This window comes from Protomyctophum bolini (genome assembly GCF_963924005.1).
Source record: "Protomyctophum bolini genome assembly, chromosome: 16".
In the NCBI taxonomy this organism is placed as follows: domain Eukaryota; kingdom Metazoa; phylum Chordata; class Actinopteri; order Myctophiformes; family Myctophidae; genus Protomyctophum; species Protomyctophum bolini.
Window position 1 is genome coordinate 2,362,410 of NC_137877.1, and position 26,111 is coordinate 2,388,520.

General features: G+C 44.4%; 1 protein-coding gene across 2 annotated transcripts in view; it reads left to right on the plus strand.

Moving 5' to 3' along the window:
• Positions 1-26,111, plus strand: part of LOC308330255 (uncharacterized protein) — a 38,332-nt gene that overhangs the window by 7,357 nt on the left and 4,864 nt on the right. The window contains exons 5-17 of one of the 2 annotated variants that reach the window (XM_080785070.1): positions 784-897; positions 2,543-2,656; positions 3,226-3,339; positions 4,671-4,784; positions 6,162-6,305; positions 7,968-8,081; positions 9,168-9,281; positions 17,545-17,658; positions 19,836-19,894; positions 20,194-21,976; positions 22,524-22,697; positions 23,282-23,455; positions 23,537-23,692. In XM_080785070.1, the coding sequence (XP_080641196.1) occupies positions 784-897; positions 2,543-2,656; positions 3,226-3,339; positions 4,671-4,784; positions 6,162-6,305; positions 7,968-8,081; positions 9,168-9,281; positions 17,545-17,658; positions 19,836-19,894; positions 20,194-21,976; positions 22,524-22,697; positions 23,282-23,455; positions 23,537-23,692 (3,288 nt within the window). The remainder of the gene's footprint in view (positions 1-783; positions 898-2,542; positions 2,657-3,225; positions 3,340-4,670; positions 4,785-6,161; positions 6,306-7,967; positions 8,082-9,167; positions 9,282-17,544; positions 17,659-19,835; positions 19,895-20,193; positions 21,977-22,523; positions 22,698-23,281; positions 23,456-23,536; positions 23,693-26,111) is intronic. The other variant, XM_080785071.1, reaches the window with a different exon arrangement.

Consider the following 26,111-nt stretch of genomic DNA (forward strand, 5'->3'; position numbering starts at 1 on the left):
TACCCTCACATGTTCTCCCCGTGTCCCCTAGGGTAGGTACCCTCACATGTTCTCCCCGTGTCCCCTAGGATAGGTACCCTCACATGTTCTCCCTGTGTCCCCTAGGGTAGGTACCCTCACATGTTCTCCCTGTGTCCCCTAGGGTAGGTACCCTCACAAAAAACATGCAGTAATCCTGGTCTCTAAACTACCTCCCCCTGGCCAGCCAGGGGGGCCTGATGGAGGTGAAAGGAACTTGTCGGAATAACGTGTTCTTTCCACGCTCTACGTCCGACCGGGGAAACTCTCCCCTGTCAAGTGAAAAGAAGCAGCTTGGACTCCTCATGCATAGAAGGAAGCATGAGGTCAGTCCGTTGCTCTCCGAGGTTGGCAGTGGAAGTGTAGTGCCCAGGATTACATTAGATAATTGACACCGGGTGAAAATCGTGGGATAAAGTTTTTGAAAAAATTAAAAATAAAACCAAGATTTCTAGAAAATGGGTGGATGTTAGAACTTAACACACCCAGGGAGCTAAAAGATATTATGGTCGGATGGTGGTTAAAAAAACATATTATTTAAGTTTTGTTTTCATTTAGGGTGAGAAAGTTGACATTTTAAATAACTTATATAACTGAAATAACTGTGTTCAATGCTTACAGCTGAATGTTTTAGGTTTAACTTTATAAGCTTTTTGTTTGTTTTCAACTAAGAATAATCACGTTTGAGTAGAACTTCCTAGACTATGAAATTGCCAAGCCTGATATGATTGTCTATAAATCCTGTTGATCCTCTCTTTGTAACAGGGTTGATCATCACAGAGCAGTCTCTCCTGTACCCAGCTGTGTCTCCATGAAGAGTGACTCGTCCATGCATGGACTTATTGACTTCAAAGATGGACACCACTCTACTGATCAAAGGTTTGAATTTGAATTGACCAGCCGGGTGATTGAAACATTAACTCCTTCACAACCAACAGCCTGGCTACGTTTACATGAGCAGTTAAATCCCCTTTTCATTCCGAATAGAAGTTAAATCCTATTAAACGTTATGTAAACACCTACAAAAACTTAAATCCGAATGAAAACGCCGATGCGATTTTAAAACCATTCTGATTACTCCGATGTTCAATGCGATTGAAAGAAAATTGGACTCATATATACACTGCTTCGGATGTAAGTTCATTCTGGTCTTTCTGAGCATGCTCATTTCCATTGCGCTCCAACTCCAAGGCGCTCGTATCCGAGGCGCGCCGAGGAGTTTGCACATAGAGCGGTTATTTCGTGCATTTTGCAGCTCCGAAATCCACAAAAAAAAACGTGGAGCAGCAGCAGTGATGATGATCCCCCTGATCTGTGAGTGTTCAAAGATCCAACCGTCCCGAGTTGATGATCACTCTGATAATGTTCAAACATGTTTGATAGGTTATATAGCCAGCCTATATGTATCTGGATGCTTGATGCTATACTGTAGGGCAGGCTACAGTGCATCGGGGACTCACAGAAAGACGGAGGAGCGAGAGGGCGAAATGCCGTCAGTCCACTGTTCAGTAATCTCTCTCTCTCTCTCTCTCTTTCTCTCTCTCACACTCACTCACACACACAGTCGGAAGAATACGCTATTATCGCTATAATGTCCATCCTATCCCTTTAAACTTGTATAGGCTATAGGCCTATTATTCCAAGTTGCAACCAAAACGTCATGAAACATAACGGCTTTGCAGTTTAATTGCATTGATGAGCAGCTGCAATCAATCTAGTATTAAACACCCAATGTATTCTCTGGTAGCCTATACTTTGCCCGGAATATATTATGCCATAATGATGCGGCGATGGTGTATGGTGTAGATGAGCTATGCGGCTATATGCTTTATGCGATGTACAAGACCACAGATGGGACACGTTGTCAGCCTGTAGATCAGCGCATAGCCTACAAATAAAAACGAGATGATCACCTTCCCAGCGGAGAAGGGGATCCCGGGTGGGGGAAATGATGGGATTTCAAAGTATCGTCTGTAGTAGCCTAATTGTTGAGACAGTCACATAATGAATGAACTGCCTATATTTTATGTGTCCAACAGATGGCGTAGTTTTACGTGAATTAACATGTATTATGTCTTATATCACATCTCCTTGTAAACACACGTTCGGAATGACCATTTCCTGTGTAAACTCGAAGCAAAAAACATTACTTCTGAAGTATTTTATTCTGAAGTATTTATTCGGAATGATCACCCTTCATATAAACGCGGCCCCTGTCAGGTGAAAAGAAGCAGCTTGCACTCCTCATGCATAGAAGGAAGCATGAGGTCAGTCCGTTGCTCTCCCAGGTTAGCAGAGGAAGTGTAGTGTCCAGGATTACATTAGATAATTGACACCGGGTGAAAAAATGCGTTGAAATAGCTGTGGTCAATGCTTACAGCTGAATGTTTTAGGTTTAACTTTATAAGCTTTTTGTTTGTTTTCAACTAAGAATAATCACGTTTGAGTAGAACTTCCTAGACTATGAAATTGCCAAGCCTGATATGATTGTCTATAAATCCTGTTGATCCTCTCTTTGTAACAGGGTTGATCATCACAGAGCAGTCTCTCCTGTACCCAGCTGTGTCTCCATGAAGAGTGACTCGTCCATGCATGGACTTATTGACTTCAAAGATGGACACCACTCTACTGATCAAAGGTTTGAATTTGAATTGACCAGCCGGGTGATTGAAACATTAACTCCTTCACAACCAACAGCCTGTCAGGTGAAAAGAAGCAGCTTGCTGCACTCCTCATGCATAGAAGGAAGCATGAGGTCAGTCCGTTGCTCTCCCAGGTTGGCAGAGGAAGTGTAGTGTCCAGGATTACATTAGATAATTGACACCGGGTGAAAAAATGCGTTGCAAAATCGTGGGATAAAAATTTAGAAAAAAGTAAAAATAAAACCCAGATTTCTAGGAAAGTGGTGGATGTTAGAACTTAACACACCAGGGATCTAAAGGATATTATGGTCGGATGGTGGTAAAAAAAAAATATTATTTCAGTTTTGTTTTCATTTAGGGTGAGAAAGTTTACATTTTAAATAACTTATATAACTGAAATAGCTGTGGTCAATGTTTACAGCTGAATGTTTTAGGTTTAACTTTATAAGCTTTTTGTTTGTTTTCAACTAAGAATAATCATGTTTGAGTAGAACTTCCTAGACTATGAAATTGCCAAGCCTGATATGATTGTCTATAAATCCTGTTGATCCTCTCTTTGTAACAGGGTTGATCATCACAGAGCAGTCTCTCCTGTACCCAGCTGTGTCTCCATGAAGAGTGACTCGTCCATGCATGGACTTATTGACTTCAAAGATGGACACCACTCTACTGATCAAAGGTTGAAACATGAACTCCATCTGGTGTCTGAATTGTCTACTCCAAGTCGAATCAAATGAAACTTTATTTCTAAAGCATCTATCTGAGCAGATCTAATGGGGAGGGGCAGAAATGGAGTAATGTGTTCACGTTTTATAGTGCCGGTGAGAAGGCGGGCAGATGTCTTCTGCACTAGCTGTAAACGCCTGAGGGACGCCTGGTCGATGCCAATATACAAAGAGTTGCAATAATCTATTCTTGATGAAATCAAAGCATGGATAACCATCTCCAGCTGTTTTTAGGGGGAGGTAGGATTTGACCGTGGCAATGATTGGAAGAAGAGAGTTTTAACGACGGAGCTGATTTGTTTATTAAGTTTAAAATCTTTATCAAAAATAAAACCAAGAGGGGGTACAGTGGCACAGTCAGTAGTGTTGTCGCCTCACAGCTAGAAGGTCCTGGGTTCGATTCCCGCTGTGGGCGCTGGGGGTGTGTTCTCTCCTCTGTGTCATCAGTGCCCATTCCCGAGGCGGGGTTGGTGAAAGGGCCTTTCTGTGTGGAGTTTGTATGATCTCCCCGTTTCCCCTAGGGTTGGTACCCTCACATGTTCTCCCCGTGTCCCCTAGGGTAGGTACCCTCACATGTTCTCCCCGTGTCCCCTAGGGTAGGTACCCTCACATGTTCTCCCTGTGTCCCCTAGGGTAGGTACCCTCACATGTTCTCCCCATGTCCCCTAGGGTAGGTACCCTCACATGTTCTCCCCGTGTCCCCTAGGGTAGGTACCCTCACATGTTCTCCCTGTATCCCTATAGGGTAGGTACCCTCACATGTTCTCCCAGTGTCCCCTAGGGTAGGTACCCTCACATGTTCTCCCCGTGTCCCCTAGGGTAGGTACCCTCACATGTTCTCCCAGTGTCCCCTAGGGTAGGTACCCTCACATGTTCTCCCTGTATCCCTATAGGGTAGGTACCCTCACATGTTCTCCCCGTGTCCCCTAGGGTAGGTACCCTCACATGTTCTCCCCGTGTCCCCTAGGGTAGGTACCCTCACAAAAACATGCAGTAATCCTGGTCGGAATGTGTTAAGGAGATAACTGTTACAATTGCTCAATTCAACAGACCCATTCAGGATTCTAAAAACGCCTTCTCAATCCTGACCTAAGTTTTAAGTGTTTAGAGAGGCACTTGTCTTTATCTCCTTGGGCAAATCATTCCATTGTACCGTTTGTACTACATGGAATACAAGCTACTGTTATGCTAATTACTGTCTGTTATTTACTTAGTATTATTTCTAGTAGTATTATTCACTGTCTCTGTTGTTGATGTATTGTTATTTCTGTCCGTATGATTCCAGAAGTGTCCACCACAGAGCAGAGTCTCCAACTCCCAGCCTTCTGTCTGTGAAGAGTGACAAGTCTAAAGGAGAATCTCCTAACTTCAGTAACGAACCTGGACCTCCTGATTCACAGTATGTCAACCCTCCTATGAATATATACAACACTATAACACTGTAACACTATACAATATACACTATAACATATTTTATAGTGCCGGTGAGAAGGCGGGCAGCTGTGTTCTGCACTAGCTGTAAACGCCTGAGTGACGCCTGGTCGATGCCAATATACAAAGAGTTGCAATAATGTATTCTTGATGAAATCAAAGCATGGATAACCATCTCCAGCTGTTTTTAGGGGAGGTAGGATTTGACCCTGGCGATGATTGGAAGAAGAGAGTTTTAACGACGGAGCTGATTTGTTTATTAAGTTTAAAATCTTTTAAAAAAATAAAACCAAGAGGTGGGACAGTCGCACAGTCGGTAGTGTTGTCGCCTCACAGCTAGCAGGTCCTGGGTTCGATTCCCGCTGTGGGCGCTGGGGGCGTGTTCTCTCCTCTGTGTCATCAGTGCCCATTCCCGAGTCGGGGTTGGTGAAAGGGCCTTTCTGTTTGGAGTTTGTATGATCTCCCCGTTTCCCCTAGGGTTGGTACCCTCACATGTTCTCCCCGTGTCCCCTAGGGTAGGTACCCTCACATGTTCTCCCCGTGTCCCCTAGGGTAGGTACCCTCACATGTTCTCCCCGTGTCCCCTAGGGTAGGTACCCTCACATGTTCTCCCCGTGTCCCCTAGGGTTGGTACCCTCACATGTTCTCCCCGTGTCCCCTAGGGTAGGTACCCTCACATGTTCTCCCCGTGTCTCCTAGGGTAGGTACCCTCACATGTTCTCCCCGTGTCCCCTAGGGTAGGTACCCTCACATGTTCTCCCCGTGTCCCCTAGTGTAGGTACCCTCACATGTTCTCCCCGTGTCCCCTAGGGTAGGTACCCTCACATGTTCTCCCCGTGTCCCCTAGCGTAGGTACCCTCACATGTTCTCCCCGTGTCCCCTAGGGTAGGTACCCTCACATGTTCTCCCGTGACTGGGAAAACTCTCCCCTGTCAGGTGAAAAGAAGCAACTTGGACTCCTCATGCATAGGAGGAAGCATGAGGTCAGTCCGTTGCTCTCCCAGGTTGGCAGAGGAAGTGTAGTGCCCACGATTACATTAGATAATTGACACCGGGTGAAAATCGTGGGATAAAAAAGTAACAATAAAACCAAGATTTCTAGGAAAGGGGTGGATGTTAGAACTTAACACACCCAGGGAGCTAAAGGATATTATGGTCGGATGGTGGTAAAAAATAATTCAGTTTTGTTTTCATTGAGGGTGAGAAATGTTTAGGTTTAACTTTATAAGCTTTTTGTTTGTTTTCAACTAAGAATAATCACGTTTGAGTAGAACTTCCTAGACTATGAAATTACCAAGCCTGATATGATTGTCTATAAATCCTGTTGATCCTCTCTTTGTAACAGGGTTGATCATCACAGAGCAGAGTCTCCTGTACCCAGCTGTGTCTCCATGAAGAGTGACTCGTCCATGCATGGACAAGTTGTCAGAACAACAAAGAGGAAACGTCAAAGCCACATGAAAAACCCTAAACAACATACTTGGAAAAGGTATGGGAAAAGGGGAGTATCCCAGCTACTTCAATAAAGAAAACATAACCATAGACGACAACAAAAAAATAGCCAATGAATTCAATTACTTCTTTTGAAATGTCGGTCCAACTTTAACAAACGAGGTAGTAGACCCAGGAGACAACGGCTTGGACTATAGAATCATAAACCGGAATCCACAATCTATCTTTTTCAAATGTGTACAGGAACAAGAGATACTGAATATGGTAAAAACATTTTAAAATAAAAAGTCCACCGATAGTTCAAACATTGACATGACACTAATCAAAAACATAATTGACAAAATAATCAAACCAGTCACTCACATTTGTAACCTATCTTTCTCTACTGGCATCTTTCCCACAACCATGAAATTAGCGAAAGTCATTCCCATCTACAAAAGTGGTGACAAACATCAATTCACCAACTACAGAACTATCTCCCTGCTATCTCAATTCTCAAAAATATTAGAAAAACTATTCGTGATTAGATTAGACTGCTTTATTAATAAACACCAGTTACTGAGTAACCACCAGTATGGTTTTCGGTCCAATATGTCCACCTCGATGGCAGTAACCGAGCTAGTGGAAGCAATATCAACAAGTATAGATAAAGGGGAACACACTGTAGGCGTCTTCATAGACTTGAAGAAAGGTTGCTTATAATAAGCAGACATGGCAACGCGGCCTGAAGGAAGCAAAGCACACACACAAGGAGCCCCAGTACCTACAGTAAACGCCTGAGTGATGCCTGGTCGATGCCAATATACAAAGAGTTGCAATAATCTATTCTTGATGAAATCAAAGCATGGATAACCATCTCCAGCTGTTTTTAGGGGGAGGTAGGATTTGACCGTGGCGATGATTGGAAGAAGAGAGTTTTAACGACGGAGCTGATTTGTTTATTAAGTTTAAAATCTTTATCAAAAATAAAACCAAGAGGGGGGACAGTGGCACAGTCGGTAGTGTTGTCGCCTCTCAGCTAGAAGGTCCTGGGTTCGATTCCCGCTGTGGGCGCTGGGGGTGTGTTCTCTGCTCTGCGTCATCAGTGCCCATACCCGAGGCGGGGTTGGCGAAAGGGCCTTTCTGTGTGGAGTTTGTATGTTCTCCCCGTTTCCCCTAGGGTAGGTACCCTCACATGTTCTCCCCGTGTCCCCTAGGGTAGGTACCCTCACATGTTCTCCCCGTGTCCCCTAGGGTAGGTCCCCCCACATGTTCTCCCCGTGTCCCCTAGGGTAGGTACCCTCACATGTTCTCCGCGTGTCCCCTATGGTAGGTACCGTCACGTGTTATCCGCGTGTCCCCTATGGTAGGTACCGTCACGTGTTATCCACGTGTCCCCTAGGGTAGGTACCCTCACAAAAACATGCAGTAATCCTGGTCGGAATGTGTTAAGGAGAGAACTGTTACAATTGCTCAATTCAACAGACCCATTCAGGATTCTAAAAAAGCCTTCTCAATCCTGACCTAAGTTTTAAGTGTTTAGAGAGGCACTTGTCTTTATCTCCTTGGGCAAATCATTCCATTGCAACGTTTGTACTACATGGAATACAAGCTACTGTTATGCTAATTACTGTCTGTTATTTACTTAGTATTATTTCTAGTAGTATTATTCACTGTCTCTGTTGTTTATGTATTGTTATTTCTGTCTGTATGATTCCAGAAGTGTCCACCACAGAGCAGAGTCTCCAACTCCCAGCCTTCTGTCTGTGAAGAGTGATCTGTCTAAAGCAATGCCTCCTGACTTCAGTAACGAACCTGGACCTCCTGATTCACAGTATGTCAACCCTCCTATAAATATATACAACACTATAACACTGTAACACTATACAATATACACTATAACATATTTTATAGTGCCGGTGAGAAGGCGGGCAGCTGTGTTCTGCACTAGCTGTAAACGCCTGAGTGACGCCTGGTCGATGCCAATATACAAAGAGTTGCAATAATCTATTCTTGATGAAATCAAAGCATGGATAACCATCTCCAGCTGTTTTTAGGGGAGGTAGGATTTGACCGTGGCGATGATTGGAAGAAGAGAGTTTTAACGACGGAGCTGATTTGTTTATTAAGTTTAAAATCTTTATCAAAAATAAAACCAAGAGGGGGTACAGTGGCACAGTCGGTAGTGTTGTCGCCTCACAGCTAGAAGGTCCTGGGTTCGATTCCCGCTGTCGGCGCTGGGGGCGTGTTCTCTCCTCTGTGTCATCAGTGCCCATACCCGAGGTGGGGTTGGCGAAAGGGCCTTTCTGTTTTGAGTTTGTATGTTCTCCCCATGTCCCCTAGGGTAGGTACCCTCACATGTTCTCCCCGTGTCCCCTAGGGTAGGTCCCCCCACATGTTCTCCCCGTGTCCCCTAGAGTAGGTACCCTCACATGTTCTCCCCGTGTCCCCTAGGGTAGGTCCCCCCACATGTTCTCCCCGTGTCCCCTAGGGTAGGTCCCCCCACATGTTCTCCCCGTGTCCCCTAGGGTAGGTACCCTCACATGTTCTCTGCGTGTCCCCTATGGTAGGTACCCTCACATGTTCTCCCCGTGTCCCCTAGGGTAGGTACCCTCACAAAAACATGCAGTAATCCTGGTCGGAATGTGTTAAGGAGTTAACTGTTACAATTGCTCAATTCAACAGACCCATTCAGGATTCTAAAAACGCCTTCTCAATCCTGACCTAAGTTTTAAGTGTTTAGAGAGGCACTTGTCTTTATCTCCTTGGGCAAATCATTCCATTGTACCGTTTGTACTACATGGAATACAAGCTACTGTTATGCTAATTACTGTCTGTTATTTACTTAGTATTATTTCTAGTAGTATTATTCACTGTCTCTGTTGTTTATGTATTGTTATTTCTGTCCGTATGATTCCAGAAGTGTCCACCACAGAGCAGAGTCTCCAACTCCCAGCCTTCTGTCTGTGAAGAGTGACAAGTCTAAAGGAGATCCTCCTAACTTCAGTAACGAACCTGGACCTCCTGATTCACAGTATGTCAACCCTCCTATGAATATATACAACACTATAACACTTTAACACTATACAATATACACTATAACATATTTTATAGTGCCGGTGAGAAGGCGGGCAGCTGTGTTCTGCACTAGCTGTAAACGCCTGAGTGACGCCTGGTCGATGCCAATATACAAAGAGTTGCAATAATGTATTCTTGATGAAATCAAAGCATGGATAACCATCTCCAGCTGTTTTTAGGGGAGGTAGGATTTGACCCTGGCGATGATTGGAAGAAGAGAGTTTTAACGACGGAGCTGATTTGTTTATTAAGTTTAAAATCTTTAAAAAAAATAAAACCAAGAGGTGGGACAGTCGCACAGTCGGTAGTGTTGTCGCCTCACAGCTAGCAGGTCCTGGGTTCGATTCCCGCTGTGGGCGCTGGGGGCGTGTTCTCTCCTCTGTGTCATCAGTGCCCATTCCCGAGGCGGGGTTGGTGAAAAGGCCTTTCTGTTTGGAGTTTGTATGATCTCCCCGTTTCCCCTAGGGTTGGTACCCTCACATGTTCTCCCAGTGTCCCCTAGGGTAGGTACCCTCACATGTTCTCCCCGTGTCCCCTAGGGTAGGTACCCTCACATGTTCTCCCCGTGTCCCCTAGGGTTGGTACCCTCACATGTTCTCCCCGTGTCCCCTAGGGTAGGTACCCTCACATGTTCTCCCCGTGTCTCCTAGGGTAGGTACCCTCACATGTTCTCCCCGTGTCCCCTAGGGTAGGTACCCTCACATGTTCTCCCCGTGTCTCCTAGTGTAGGTACCCTCACATGTTCTCCCCGTGTCCCCTAGGGTAGGTACCCTCACATGTTCTCCCCGTTTCCCCTAGGGTTGGTACCCTCACATGTTCTCCCCGTGTCCCCTAGCGTAGGTACCCTCACATGTTCTCCCCGTGTCTCCTAGGGTAGGTACCCTCACATGTTCTCCCCGTGTCCCCTAGGGTAGGTACCCTCACATGTTCTCCCCGTGTCCCCTAGTGTAGGTACCCTCACATGTTCTCCCCGTGTCCCCTAGGGTAGGTACCCTCACATGTTCTCCCCGTGTCCCCTAGCGTAGGTACCCTCACATGTTCTCCCCGTGTCCCCTAGGGTAGGTACCCTCACATGTTCTCCCGTGACTGGGAAAACTCTCCCCTGTCAGGTGAAAAGAAGCAACTTGGACTCCTCATGCATAGGAGGAAGCATGAGGTCAGTCCGTTGCTCTCCCAGGTTGGCAGAGGAAGTGTAGTGCCCACGATTACATTAGATAATTGACACCGGGTGAAAATCGTGGGATAAAAAAGTAACAATAAAACCAAGATTTCTAGGAAAGGGGTGGATGTTAGAACTTAACACACCCAGGGAGCTAAAGGATATTATGGTCGGATGGTGGTAAAAAATAATTCAGTTTTGTTTTCATTGAGGGTGAGAAATGTTTAGGTTTAACTTTATAAGCTTTTTGTTTGTTTTCAACTAAGAATAATCACGTTTGAGTAGAACTTCCTAGACTATGAAATTACCAAGCCTGATATGATTGTCTATAAATCCTGTTGATCCTCTCTTTGTAACAGGGTTGATCATCACAGAGCAGAGTCTCCTGTACCCAGCTGTGTCTCCATGAAGAGTGACTCGTCCATGCATGGACAAGTTGTCAGAACAACAAAGAGGAAACGTCAAAGCCACATGAAAAACCCTAAACAACATACTTGGAAAAGGTATGGGAAAAGGGGAGTATCCCAGCTACTTCAATAAAGAAAACATAACCATAGACAACAACAAAAAAATAGCCAATGAATTCAATTACTTCTTTTGAAATGTCGGTCCAACTTTAACAAACGAGGTAGTAGACCCAGGAGACAACGGCTTGGACTATAGAATCATAAACCGGAATCCACAATCTATCTTTGTCAAATGTGTACAGGAACAAGAGATACTGAATATGGTAAAAACATTTTAAAATAAAAAGTCCACCGATAGTTCAAACATTGACATGACACTAATCAAAAACATAATTGACAAAATAATCAAACCAGTCACTCACATTTGTAACCTATCTTTCTCTACTGGCATCTTTCCCACAACCATGAAATTAGCGAAAGTCATTCCCATCTACAAAAGTGGTGACAAACATCAATTCACCAACTACAGAACTATCTCCCTGCTATCTCAATTCTCAAAAATATTAGAAAAACTATTCGTGATTAGATTAGACTGCTTTATTAATAAACACCAGTTACTGAGTAACCACCAGTATGGTTTTCGGTCCAATATGTCCACCTCGATGGCAGTAACCGAGCTAGTGGAAGCAATATCAACAAGTATAGATAAAGGGGAACACACTGTAGGCGTCTTCATAGACTTGAAGAAAGGTTGCTTATAATAAGCAGACATGGCAACGCGGCCTGAAGGAAGCAAAGCACACACACAAGGAGCCCCAGTACCTACAGTAAACGCCTGAGTGATGCCTGGTCGATGCCAATATACAAAGAGTTGCAATAATCTATTCTTGATGAAATCAAAGCATGGATAACCATCTCCAGCTGTTTTTAGGGGGAGGTAGGATTTGACCGTGGCGATGATTGGAAGAAGAGAGTTTTAACGACGGAGCTGATTTGTTTATTAAGTTTAAAATCTTTATCAAAAATAAAACCAAGAGGGGGGACAGTGGCACAGTCGGTAGTGTTGTCGCCTCTCAGCTAGAAGGTCCTGGGTTCGATTCCCGCTGTGGGCGCTGGGGGTGTGTTCTCTGCTCTGCGTCATCAGTGCCCATACCCGAGGCGGGGTTGGCGAAAGGGCCTTTCTGTGTGGAGTTTGTATGTTCTCCCCGTTTCCCCTAGGGTAGGTACCCTCACATGTTCTCCCCGTGTCCCCTAGGGTAGGTCCCCCCACATGTTCTCCCCGTGTCCCCTAGGGTAGGTACCAGTGGCGGAACAACATTGGGCCGGGCCGGGGGGTGAGACAGCACGACCGGGCCTCACCGAACCAGACTCCCAACAGCACCCCCCCCCCCCCCCGAACGGAAGAAAAAATAATTACGTTAACAGTTGCTGCTGAGCTGATGCAATGCACACACGAGAGAGAGAGAGAGAGAGAGAGAGAGAGAGAGAGAGAGACATAGAGACATAGAGAGAGAGAGAGAGAGAGAGAGAGAGAGACATAGAGAGAGAGAGAGAGAGAGAGAGAGAGAGGTGCTGCGTGTTAAAAATAAATAGGCTACTACTCATCTTTGTGTTCTGTTTCACTTGCTGATTGATCGCACACAGGGAAAAGCAACAAGAAGGGGTTTAGAATCGAAACAGTCCGTTGTGGAGAAAAGGAAGTCCACACATGTATATGCACTCCTAAATTCTCACAGAGTGATTAGCCTACTAATGAGTGACAGGTGCTGCCACTTTTGTAGCCCTGGACCGCTTATACAGCGAGTCTCTCTCTGTGGAAGTCCCTTCTGCAGCCCCAGCTTCTCTATAAAATGCACTATTTTAATCATTAAATAAAATTAATCCAACCAGATCGGCGCAGGCAAAACCCGAAAATGCCATAGTAGAAGAAATGACTGCCCGGTAAAATGCAGGGTACATTGCGTTATTAAGATGGCACAGTGTATTTTAGAGAAGCTGGGGACCTGAGACGCTTCCCAGATACGAAAATAGACTTTTAACAAGGTCTAGCAGGCTTTGTGTCGGTGAGTAGTTACGTGGTTTTGTTTATTTGCTGGGATTTGAAAACCCGCGCACGGGAGTGAGAATATCACCAGAGTGCTGCGGAAGGGACTTCCACAGGGCGTCAGAGAGAGACTTGCACTTTTGGAGCGTGGCTGGGATGTTTGTTGGAGAGAGTGTGAGACAGACTCCACGGTGCTTGTACAGTCCAGCGCAGTACATTCTCATCATACATGATATTTTGCTAAAGTGTAGGCTATTATAGGCTATATAAGCTCTGTATCTGGTTAATTGCGGGATTCGTGGGGGCCCGCTGGTTTTATCAGTCGTGAGTGACTGTAAAAAAATCGTCAATCGATCATCTGACAGCCCGGGCCCCCCGGAGGTCCGGGCCGGGGTGTGACCACCCCCCTCACCCCCCCGGTAGCTCCGCCCCTGGTAGGTACCCTCACATGTTCTCCGCGTGTCCCCTATGGTAGGTACCCTCACATGTTCTCCCCGTGTCCCCTAGGGTAGGTACCCTCACAAAAACATGCAGTAATCCTGGTCGGAATGTGTTAACCCATTGATGCCTGAGGCCGAATCTGGGAACGCCTTCTAGGGCCTGACCTAAGGTTTCTGAAAACCTTCAAATTCTTTTTTAAATAGTTATGTTGCTACATGTATAGCAATAGCTGATGAGACACAGAGAGCGCGCCGGCATCAAGGGTAGAACAACGTATACGTTGCACCAGGCGTCAATGGGTTAAGGAGAGAACTGTTACAATTGCTCAACTCAACAGACCCATTCAGGATTCTAAAAACGCCTTCTCAATCCTGACCTAAGTTTTAAGTGTTTAGAGAGGCACTTGTCTTTATCTCCTTGGGCAAATCATTCCATTGTACCGTTTGTACTACATGGAATACAAGCTACTGTTATGCTAATTACTGTCTGTTATTTACTTAGTATTATTTCTAGTAGTATTATTCACTGTCTCTGTTGTTGATGTATTGTTATTTCTGTCTATGATTCCAGAAGTGTCCACCACAGAGCAGAGTCTCCAACTCCCAGCCTTCTGTCTGTGAAGAGTGACAAGTCTAAAGGATATCCTCCTGACTTCAGTAACGAACCTGGACCTACTGATTCACAGTATGTCAACCCTCCTATAAATATATACAACACTATAACACTTTAACACTATACAATTTACACTATAACATATTTTATAGTGCCGGTGAGAAGGCGGGCAGCTGTGTTCTGCACTAGCTGTAAACGCCTGAGTGATGCCTGGTCGATGCCAATATATAAAGAGTTGCAATAATCTATTCTTGATGAAATCAAAGCATGGATAACTATCTCCAGCTGTTTTTAGGGGAGGTAGGATTTGACCGTGGCGATGATTGGAAGAAGAGAGTTTTAACGACGGAGCTGATTTGTTTATTAAGTTTAAAATCTTTATCAAAAATAAAACCAAGAGGGGGTACAGTGGCACAGTCGGTAGTGTTGTCGCCTCACAGCTAGAAGGTCCTGGGTTCGATTCCCGCTGTCGGCGCTGGGGGCGTGTTCTCTCCTCTGTGTCATCAGTGCCCATACCCGAGGTGGGGTTGGCGAAAGGGCCTTTCTGTTTTGAGTTTGTATGTTCTCCCCATGTCCCCTAGGGTAGGTACCCTCACATGTTCTCCCCGTGTCCCCTAGGGTAGGTCCCCCCACATGTTCTCCCCGTGTCCCCTAGGGTAGGTACCCTCACATGTTCTCCCCGTGTCCCCTAGGGTAGGTCCCCCCACATGTTCTCCCCGTGTCCCCTAGGGTAGGTCCCCCCACATGTTCTCCCCGTGTCCCCTAGGGTAGGTACCCTCACATGTTCTCCGCGTGTCCCCTATGGTAGGTACCCTCACATGTTCTCCCCGTGTCCCCTAGGGTAGGTACCCTCACAAAAACATGCAGTAATCCTGGTCGGAATGTGTTAAGGAGATAACTGTTACAATTGCTCAATTCAACAGACCCATTCAGGATTCTAAAAACGCCTTCTCAATCCTGACCTAAGTTTTAAGTGTTTAGAGAGGCACTTGTCTTTATCTCCTTGGGCAAATCATTCCATTGCACCGTTTGTACTACATGGAATACAAGCTACTGTTATGCTAATTACTGTCTGTTATTTACTTAGTATTATTTCTAGTAGTATTATTCACTGTCTCTGTTGTTGATGTATTGTTATTTCTGTCTATGATTCCAGAAGTGTCCACCACAGAGCAGAGTCTCCAACTCCCAGCCTTCTGTCTGTGAAGAGTGACAAGTCTAAAGGATATCCTCCTGACTTCAGTAACGAACCTGGACCTACTGATTCACAGTATGTCAACCCTCCTATAAATATATACAACACTATAACACTTTAACACTATACAATTTACACTATAACATATTTTATAGTGCCGGTGAGAAGGCGGGCAGCTGTGTTCTGCACTAGCTGTAAACGCCTGAGTGATGCCTGGTCGATGCCAATATATAAAGAGTTGCAATAATCTATTCTTGATGAAATCAAAGCATGGATAACTATCTCCAGCTGTTTTTAGGGGAGGTAGGATTTGACCGTGGCGATGATTGGAAGAAGAGAGTTTTAACGACGGAGCTGATTTGTTTATTAAGTTTAAAATCTTTATCAAAAATAAAACCAAGAGGGGGTACAGTGGCACAGTCGGTAGTGTTGTCGCCTCACAGCTAGAAGGTCCTGGGTTCGATTCCCGCTGTCGGCGCTGGGGGCGTTTTCTCTCCTCTGTGTCATCAGTGCCCATACCCGAGGTGGGGTTGGCGAAAGGGCCTTTCTGTTTTGAGTTTGTATGTTCTCCCCATGTCCCCTAGGGTAGGTACCCTCACATGTTCTCCCCGTGTCCCCTAGGGTAGGTCCCCCCACATGTTCTCCCCGTGTCCCCTAGGGTAGGTACCCTCACATGTTCTCCCCGTGTCCCCTAGGGTAGGTCCCCCCACATGTTCTCCCCGTGTCCCCTAGGGTAGGTCCCCCCACATGTTCTCCCCGTGTCCCCTAGGGTAGGTACCCTCACATGTTCTCCGCGTGTCCCCTATGGTAGGTACCCTCACATGTTCTCCCCGTGTCCCCTAGGGTAGGTACCCTCACAAAAACATGCAGTAATCCTGGTCGGAATGTGTTAAGGAGATAACTGTTACAATTGCTCAATTCAACAGACCCATTCAGGATTCTAAAAACACCTTCTCAATCCTGACCTAAGTTTTAAGTGTTTAGAGAGGCACTTGTCTTTATCTCCTTGGGCAAATCATTCCATTGCACCGTTTGTACTACATGGAATACAAGCTACTGTTATGCTAATTACTGTCTGTTATTTACTTAGTATTATTTCTAGTAGTATTATTCACTGTCTCTGTTGTTGATGTATTGTTATTTCTGTCCGTATGATTCCAGAAGTGTCCACCACAGAGCAGAGTCTCCAACTCCCAGCCTTCTGTCTGTGAAGAGTGACAAGTCTAAAGGATATCCTCCTGACTTCAGTAATGAACCTGGACCTCCTGATTCACAGTATGTCAACCCTCCTATAAATATATACAACACTATAACACTTTAACACTATACAATATACACTATAACATATTTTATAGTGCCGATGAGAAGGCGGGCAGCTGTGTTCTGCACTAGCTGTAAACGCCTGAATGATACCTGGTCGATGCCAATATACAAAGAGTTGCAATAATGTATTCTTGATGAAATCAAAGCATGGATAACCATCTCCAGCTGTTTTTAGGGGAGGTAGGATTTGACCCTGGCGATGATTGGAAGAAGAGAGTTTTAACGACGGAGCTGATTTGTTTATTAAGTTTAAAATCTTTATCAAAAATAAAACCAAGAGGGGGTACAGTGGCACAGTCGGTAGTGTTGTCGCCTCACAGCTAGAAGGTCCTGGGTTCGATTCCCGCTGTCGGCGCTGGGGGCGTGTTCTCTCCTCTGTGTCATCAGTGCCCATACCCGAGGTGGGGTTGGCGAAAGGGCCTTTCTGTTTTGAGTTTGTATGTTCTCCCCATGTCCCCTAGGGTAGGTACCCTCACATGTTCTCCCCGTGTCCCCTAGGGTAGGTCCCCCCACATGTTCTCCCCGTGTCCCCTAGGGTAGGTACCCTCACATGTTCTCCCCGTGTCCCCTAGGGTAGGTCCCCCCACATGTTCTCCCCGTGTCCCCTAGGGTAGGTCCCCCCACATGTTCTCCCCGTGTCCCCTAGGGTAGGTACCCTCACATGTTCTCCGCGTGTCCCCTATGGTAGGTACCCTCACATGTTCTCCCCGTGTCCCCTAGGGTAGGTACCCTCACAAAAACATGCAGTAATCCTGGTCGGAATGTGTTAAGGAGATAACTGTTACAATTGCTCAATTCAACAGACCCATTCAGGATTCTAAAAACGCCTTCTCAATCCTGACCTAAGTTTTAAGTGTTTAGAGAGGCACTTGTCTTTATCTCCTTGGGCAAATCATTCCATTGTACCGTTTGTACTACATGGAATACAAGCTACTGTTATGCTAATTACTGTCTGTTATTTACTTAGTATTATTTCTAGTAGTATTATTCACTGTCTCTGTTGTTGATGTATTGTTATTTCTGTCTGTATGATTCCAGAAGTGTCCACCACAGAGCAGAGTCTCCAACTCCCAGCCTTCTGTCTGTGAAGAGTGACAAGTCTAAAGGAGATCCTCCTAACTTCAGTAACGAACCTGGACCTCCTGATTCACAGTATGTCAACCCTCCTATGAATATATACAACACTATAACACTTTAACACTATACAATATACACTATAACATATTTTATAGTGCCGATGAGAAGGCGGGCAGCTGTGTTCTGCACTAGCTGTAAACGCCTGAATGATACCTGGTCGATGCCAATATACAAAGAGTTGCAATAATCTATTCTTGATGAAATCAAAGCATGGATAACCATCTCCAGCTGTTTTTAGGGGAGGTAGGATTTGACCCTGGCGATGATTGGAAGAAGAGAGTTTTAACGACGGAGCTGATTTGTTTATTAAGTTTAAAATCTTAAAAAAAAATAAAACCAAGAGGTGGGACAGTCGCACAGTCGGTAGTGTTGTCGCCTCACAGCTAGAAGGTCCTGGGTTCGATTCCCGCTGTGGGCGCTGGGGGCGTGTTCTCTCCTCTGTGTCATCAGTGCCCATTCCTGAGGCGGGGTTGGTGAAAGGGCCTTTCTGTGTGGAGTTTGTATGTTCTTCCCGTTTCCCTTAGGGTATAGTACCCTCACATGTTCTCCCCGTGTCCCCTAGGGTAGGTACCCTCACATGTTCTCCCAGTGTCCCCTAGGGTAGGTACCCTCACATGTTCTCCCCGTGTCCCCTAGGGTAGGTACCCTCACATGTTCTCCCCGTGTCCCCTAGGGTAGGTAGGTACCCTCACATGTTCTCCCCGTGTCCCCTAGGGTAGGTACCCTCACATGTTATCCCCGTGTCCCCTAGGGTAGGTACCCTCACATGTTCTCCCCGTGTCCCCTAGGGTAGGTACCCTCACAAAAACATGCAGTAATCCTGGTCGGAATGTGTTAAGGAGATAACTGTTACAATTGCTCAATTCAACAGACCCATTCAGGATTCTAAAAACGCCTTCTCAATCCTGACCTGAAGTGTTTAGAGAGGCACTTGTCTCTCTAAACCCTAAATGTCAGGGGGTAACCGGCTAGTAACCAGATCCTTTTTAGTAATAGTACAACATAAACATTACAGAGACTGTAGTTGTTACTGTACAATACTTTAAAACAGTTGTCATGTTGCACACATAAATTTGCTAAAATTGCTGTTATTTGCGCCGCCCAGCTTGTCACACTCCAGGCTGCATGAACAGCGCTGCTCGGGCGCTGTTTTCTGCCCCCTCAATGTCCCAAAGTTCTCTGTTGTACTCCGTCTCCCCACACTGGCACGGTTAGCCAAGTTAGCCATGTGCTATCGATGTTGGAGGGTTTTCTCGTCAGCGAAAAGTCAACAAACAGAACACGGTGACATGCATGCTGATCTTCCTTAATAATAAAAAAAGCTCAGCCCATGATGCGTCCAGTGGCTTTATAGGTAGCTCAGATCTGGACTGGACTTATTTATGTTTTGGAATAGAACCGGCGGACCTCTGTACTGTAGACACGCATATGCATGCATGCAGATGCGATGCGTTGTTTATTGATGATTAAGCCTACAACAATTTATTTATATTGTTAAATGTTGCTTTAACAACATTTTGTTTGTCTTTTAAAAAGGAGCATAAATAAATGTATACCATTCGTCTACCAACTTTATTTATGTAGCCTATACATGCATATTACATTTGGGGTAGCCTATTAAAAAAAAGAATTAATAAATTCAACAACCGTTAATTAACCGGATAATGCCATCGGCTACCCGGCTGGAAAATTAACCGTTAGATACATATGTATCTATATGTATATATTCTATTGTTTCATCTATATGTATATATTCTATTTTCTTCATCTATATGTATCTATATGTATATATTATATTGTCTTCATCTATATGTATATATTCTATTGTCTTCATCTATATGTATCTATATGTATATATTCTATTGTCTTCATCTATATGTATCTATATGTATATATTATATTGTCTTCATATATATGTAACTATATGTATATATTCTATTGTCTTCATCTATATGTATCTATATGTATAATTGTATATATTCTATTGTCTTCATCTATATGTATCTATATGTATATATTCTATTGTCTTCATCTATATGTATCTATATGTATATATTCTATTGTCTTCATCTATATGTATCTATATGTATATATTCTATTGTCTTCATCTATATGTATCTATATGTATATATTCTATTGTCTTCATCTATATGTATCTATATGTATATATTATATTGTCTTCATCTCCACAGAGAGACATTCAGAAACACACCTGGACAGAAGACATTCAGTCGAACCACACCTGGACACAGTAAGACTGGACACATTTTACACTGACATTTTATTTCAATGAATGAAATGTTTAAATAGCAGCAGACTCATCAGATTAAATATACTCGTTGTATTCCTGTCTCATTGTCCAAATACAAATACTGACGATAAACACATACATTTAGACTAAAAAAACGATCCAATGTTGTTTATTTTAGCCAATTTTCTCATTTGTTTTACTTTTAGTTTACTTTGTAGTTTTAATGCTATGGATTGTTCAATGTAAAGTTGTAAATGAAGCATAATGTTTAACATGTATTAATTGTCTCCTCATATCAGATGTCCGTCTGCCGGGGTATTTAAAGGTCTATAGGGTCACTTTGGACGGTCTTGAACATGTGACATTCGTCACTGAACATCCCTCCCTCTCCAACATCTACACAGACCTCCACCTATCAGCGGGAGTGAGTGAAGGGGTTAATCAGCAACATGAGGTGTGGCAGCTTGAGACCGCCTCCAGCATGAAGACCCTCTATGACGTCCTAATCAAGTGCCGTTCCATCTTTAAGACCGTCCTCCCTGGCAGAGACACACCCAGCAGCAGAGTTCTGACCAATGGCATCGCTGGCATCGGAAAGACATTCTCCGTGCGTAAGTTCGCTCTGGACTGGGCGAGAGGTTTGGAGAACCAAGATATAGATCTCCTGGTTCTCTTCGCATTCCGGGAGCTGAACTTGGTCCGAGATAAGCAGCACAGTCTTCTCTCACTGATCCATGGTTTCCATCCAACGTTAGAGAAGCTCACAGCAGAGCAGCTTGCTGCCTGGAAAGTTGGCTTCATCTTCGATGGTCTCGATGAAAGCAGGTTTCCGCTGAAATTCCAGAACGTTGACGTCGATTCTGACGCCTTCGACAACAATGACGTCGTCTCTGATGTCACGGTGACATCATCGGTGGGCCTGCTGCTGACGAACCTCTTCAAGGGGAATCTGCTCCCCTCGGCTCTCTTCTGGATAACCACCAGACCTGCAGCAGCCAATCAGATCCCTCCTGAATGCGTTGACATGGTGACAGAAATACGAGGGTTCACAGAGCCCCAGAAGGAGGAGTTCTTCAGGAAGATGTTCAGTGATGATGAGGAGCTGGCCAGCACCATCATCTCACACGTGAAGACATCCAAGAGCATCCACATCATGTGTCACATCCCAGTCTTCTGTTGGATGACCGCTACCGTTGTGGAGGACCTGGTGAAGACAGGCAAGAGAGGACAGATGCCCAAGAACCTGACCGGGATGTACAGCCACTTCATATCGCTCATGATAAAAAGGATGATGACCAAGTATGATGAGACTGACAGGGATGTTCTTCTGCAGCTGTGCCTGCTGGCGTTTGTACATCTGAAGAAAGGCAGCGTCACGTTCTACCAAGAAGACCTGGAAGAGTGTGGTCTCGATGTGAACCACGCCGCGCTGTACTCGGGAGTGTGCACAGAGATCTTCAAAGAAGAGACCGTTCAATCTCAGAGAAAGATCTACAGCTTTGTTCATCTGAGCATCCAGGAGTTCCTGGCTGCAGTCTACCTGATGCACTGTTTCACACAGCAGAAGAACATGGAGGTACTGAAGACATTCCTGGGAGATGATGTCAGTTCCTTGGAGGACTTCCTGCAGAGAGCCAGCGAAAAAGCCCTGAAGAGTAAGAACGGCCACCTGGACCTCTTTGTCCGCTTCCTTCATGGCCTCTCGCTGGAGTCCAACCAGAGTCTGTTAGGAGGCCTGCTGGGTCACACAGAGAACAGTCCAGAGAGCATCCAGAGAGTCATCAACAACCTGAAGGAGATGAAAATGGAAGATGGGAGTCTCTCTCCTGACAGATTCATCAACATCTTCCACTGTCTGATGGAGATGAACGACCTCTCAGTACATCAGGAGATCCAACAGTACCTGAAGTCAGCGGACAGATCAAAGACAGAACTGTCTGAGAGCCAGTGTTCAGCTCTGGCCTTCATGCTGCTGACGTCAGAGGAGGTTCTGGAGGAGTTTGACCTGCACCAATATGACACATCAGGAGGATGGGGGGCATACAGACTACTCCCAGCTGTGAGGAACAGCAGAAAGGCTCGGTTAGTATTCATGTGGATAGAAAACCTGTTAGAATCAATCTACCATCACACCATATAATAATAATCAGGTCTCAAAGTGTGTGTGTGTGTGTGTGTGTGTGTGTGTGTGTGTGTGTGTGTGTGTGTGTGTGTGTGTGTGTGTGTGTGTGTGTGTGTGTGTGTGTGTGTGTGTGTGTGTGTGTGTGTGTGTGTGTGTGCACAATATTTTTACATTACATTTTTTGCCTAAATGGAACTGACTGACACGCACAGAGAACAAAGTAAAAAGAATAAATAAGATAACATTCATAGATCAATCAATGCAAGTTACACACTGAAGTATTAAACCATTTTGGGCGGGAACCCATTTTGGTGTTTTAAACATTATGTTATGCTTTAGCTTTTGAAAAATAACAGATCTACAAGCTCATAGCGCGCCACTCAGTTGTGCGCTATGAGCTTGTAGGTCTGCTATTTTAATCGAAGAAAGACTGACATAGAAACATAGCTTTTTCAGAAAACTAATCTGTGTTGATGATCACTGATTTTACATCATCTACATTTACAGACTTGTTGGCTGTGAACTCGAAAAGGCAGAATATGAGATTGTGGCTTCAGCTCTCAGCTCTAATCCTTCACATCTAAGAGAATTGGACATCAGTTATAATGACATAGAGGATCCATCCATGGACCTGCTCTCTGCTGCATTGAAGAGTCCAAACTGTCATCTGGAGATACTGAGGTCACATTATTATTTACATTAGTTCTGTTTTATTATTTATAGTTTGATTCTTAATAATAAGAGTGTTAATAAAGTTGACATCATGGTATCCCACTGATTAGAATAATAATATAGTCAGAGTTTGTGTTGTCTAGTTCACACTCTCACATCACAATGCTACGGTACAGTAACTACAATATGTGATCCATCATGGCTGCTAGGGGATTATCATTATCAATGCTACGGTACAGTAACTACAATATGTGATCCATCATGGCTGCTAGGGGATTATTATTATCAATGCTACGGTACAGTAACTACAATATGTGATCCATCATGGCTGCTAGGGGATTATCATTATCAATGCTACGGTACAGTAACTACAAAATGTGATCCATCATGGCTGCTAGGGAATTATCATTATGTGAACTAATGGGGTACAGTGATTACAGTATGTAGTCATGTTGGCACGCACGCGCGCGCGCGCACACACACACACACACACACACACACACACATACATTTCCTATGTTGGAAGATTAAGATTATGATGATTTACTTCACATTATCCCTGCCTGCCTTCTCTTTCCATCTCTTGGTTACAGACTTGCTGGCTGTACCTTCACACAGACAGGATTTGAAGTTCTGCTCTCAGCTCTCAGCTCCAATCTTCTCCATCTGAAAGAATTGGACCTCAGTTTCATCTGCCTGCAGGAATCACAACTGCTCCAGCTCTCTGCGTTACTGAAGAGTCCACAGTGTGGACTGCAGATCCTGGGGTAAAGAATGTGTGTTCTCTCTGTGTGGATCTCTACTTGAACATCAACACAGCACTTTGTTAAGTGTGTATTTCTCTGCAGGTTGTCAGGCTGTGGAGTCACAGAGGAAGGCTGTTCTTCTCTGGCTTCAGCTGTGACCTCCAACCCCTCCTCCCAGCTGAAACAGCTGGACTTGAACTTCAGCCACTTAGGAGACTCTGCTCTGAAGAAGCTGTCTGCTGCCCTGGATACTGTCAAGTGAGTAGACTTGTGTAGAGCGGCCGTCAAAGGTTCCAGGTTAAATTCCCGGCTCCTCCTGGCTGCTACATGTCGAAGTGTCCTTGAGCAAGACTCTCTGAACCCCTAACAGCTCCCGATGAGCATGCATGTTTTCCTCTGCCATCGGTGGGTGAATGTGAACTACATTGTAATGTAAAGCGCTTTATAAATGCAGTTTCCCATATTATCATATCATATTACCATATGATCCATGGTTCATTCTATAGATTTAATATACAGTAGATAGTGTCTATGTTCCATGGTTCTATAACATAGATTTAATATACAGTAGTTAGTGTATGTTCTATAACATAGATTAATATACAGTAGATAGTGTCTATGTTCCATGGTTCTATAACATAGATTAATATACAGTAGATAGTGTCTATGTTCCATGGTTCTATAACATAGATTAATATACAGTAGATAGTGTCTATGTTCCATGGTTCTATAACATAGATTAATATACAGTAGATAGTGTCTATGTTCCAGGTATATATATCCGAACATTGATATATTATTGTTTTAGGGTCTATTTTTTATGTCCAATGTATTTGTATTTGGTTCATAAAGTTAACATAACTATAACTAAATGCATTTGAAATTAAATCAAAGTTTTACTTTTCAGGATTCCAATTAAAAAATAGCAAAACAATAATTCACGATTTCAGTTCAAATAATAGCAAAAATAGCTGATCCACAAGCTCAAAACGCGTCACATTGCGGCGTGTTTTGAGCTTGTAGATTGGCTGTTTTTGCTACGACAGTAGTGTGCAATGTAATGTGTAATATGTGTCCCTCTGGGGTGAGGGTGGAAATATAGCAGAACTCTGACTAGGGAGATAGGTGGGTTATTGTTCTGAGTTTTAATTCATGTAGAATGTAATTAGATGTAATTACTTACCTCTGTCATCGGTGTATGAATGTGTGTGAATGGGTGAATGTAATGCACATGTAGTAAATCGCCTTGGATAAATGTGCTATATAAATGCACCATTTACAGACAGTACATGTGAGGGACTTTAATAGTTTATTTTAAACCAAAAAGGCTCTTTCACACACTTATGCCGCAGTGTGCCAGTGATCACCCTCCTTATTTGTGCCTAAGGTTGCCTATAGACAATTTTAAAATAGCCAATCACAAGCTCCGTTGTAACCAAATGGACCCAAAACAATCTCATATTTAAAGGTGCAATAGACCACTAGATGTTGCTCTCTGAACACCTGTTTCATGAGGGTTCTTGCTTGACTCACATCTGTTCTGTAGGGCAGGAATATTATGCAGTTTGCAACGCTGCAATATGGTAGCCTGGCCAGTGTTCATTTTGACAGCTAATTCCAATTTAGTCTTTTGAATAACACACGCTTTAGTTTTAGTCCTATTTTATTCATCTGAAATCGTCTAGTCTTAGTCATCAAAACTGGTGGCAGCTGCCTCCAAGCGTCCTTTAGGGGGGAAAGTACAAAGTCTTGAAAGTCTTGATATCGGAAGGTCGCCAGTTCGTATCCCCGGACCGGCACGTTACAATTACCACCGCTGAAGTGCCCTTGGACAAGGCATTTGAACCCCTACCATGAAATGTTCTATGAGCAGGGCCTGGCTGTAAACTAGTTCTTGAGCTTAGTCCAGTTACCCTGGGTAAACATAGTACCTTTCCTTTCCTTTATGGTACCAATGTGTGTGATGTTTGGACAGAGTCTGTGGGAGAATGATGACAAAATGTGTTTAGTAAATATTTGGTGGGCCTAAAACAGGCCGATGTGAGACATTAACCCATTTAGGCCTAAGGCCGATTCTAAAAACGCCTTCTAAAGCCTGACCTAAGTTTTCTGAAAAACTTCAATTATTATTATTTTAATATATATTTTTATCCCATGATTCTGTAACCCATTTTTCACCCCTGTGTCAATGATCTAATGTGACCCTGGGCTCTACACACCCTCCACCAACCTAGTCCCCATATATGGGGGACAAGGGGAGACCAACCTAGTCCCCATATATGGGGGACAAGGGGAGAGCAACGGACTTGAACTCATGCTTCCTTCATGCCTGAGTGTCCAAGTTGCTCCTTTACACCTGACAGGGGGGAGTTTCCCTGATTGGACGTAGCGCGTGAAAGGAACACGTTATTCCAACCAGTTCCTTTCCCCTCCATCAGGCGCCCCGGCTGGCCAGGGGGAGGCAGTATAGAGACCAGTTCCTTTCCCCTCCATCAGGCGCCCCGGCTGGCCAGGGGGAGGCAGTATAGAGACCAGTTCCTTTCCCCTCCATCAGGCGCCCCGGCTGGCCAGGGGGAGGCAGTTTATTGACCAGGATTACTGCATGTTTTTTTAGGGTACCTACCCTTCATAAACTTAAATTATTTATATAGCAGCATCAATTATTTTAAAATTTTGA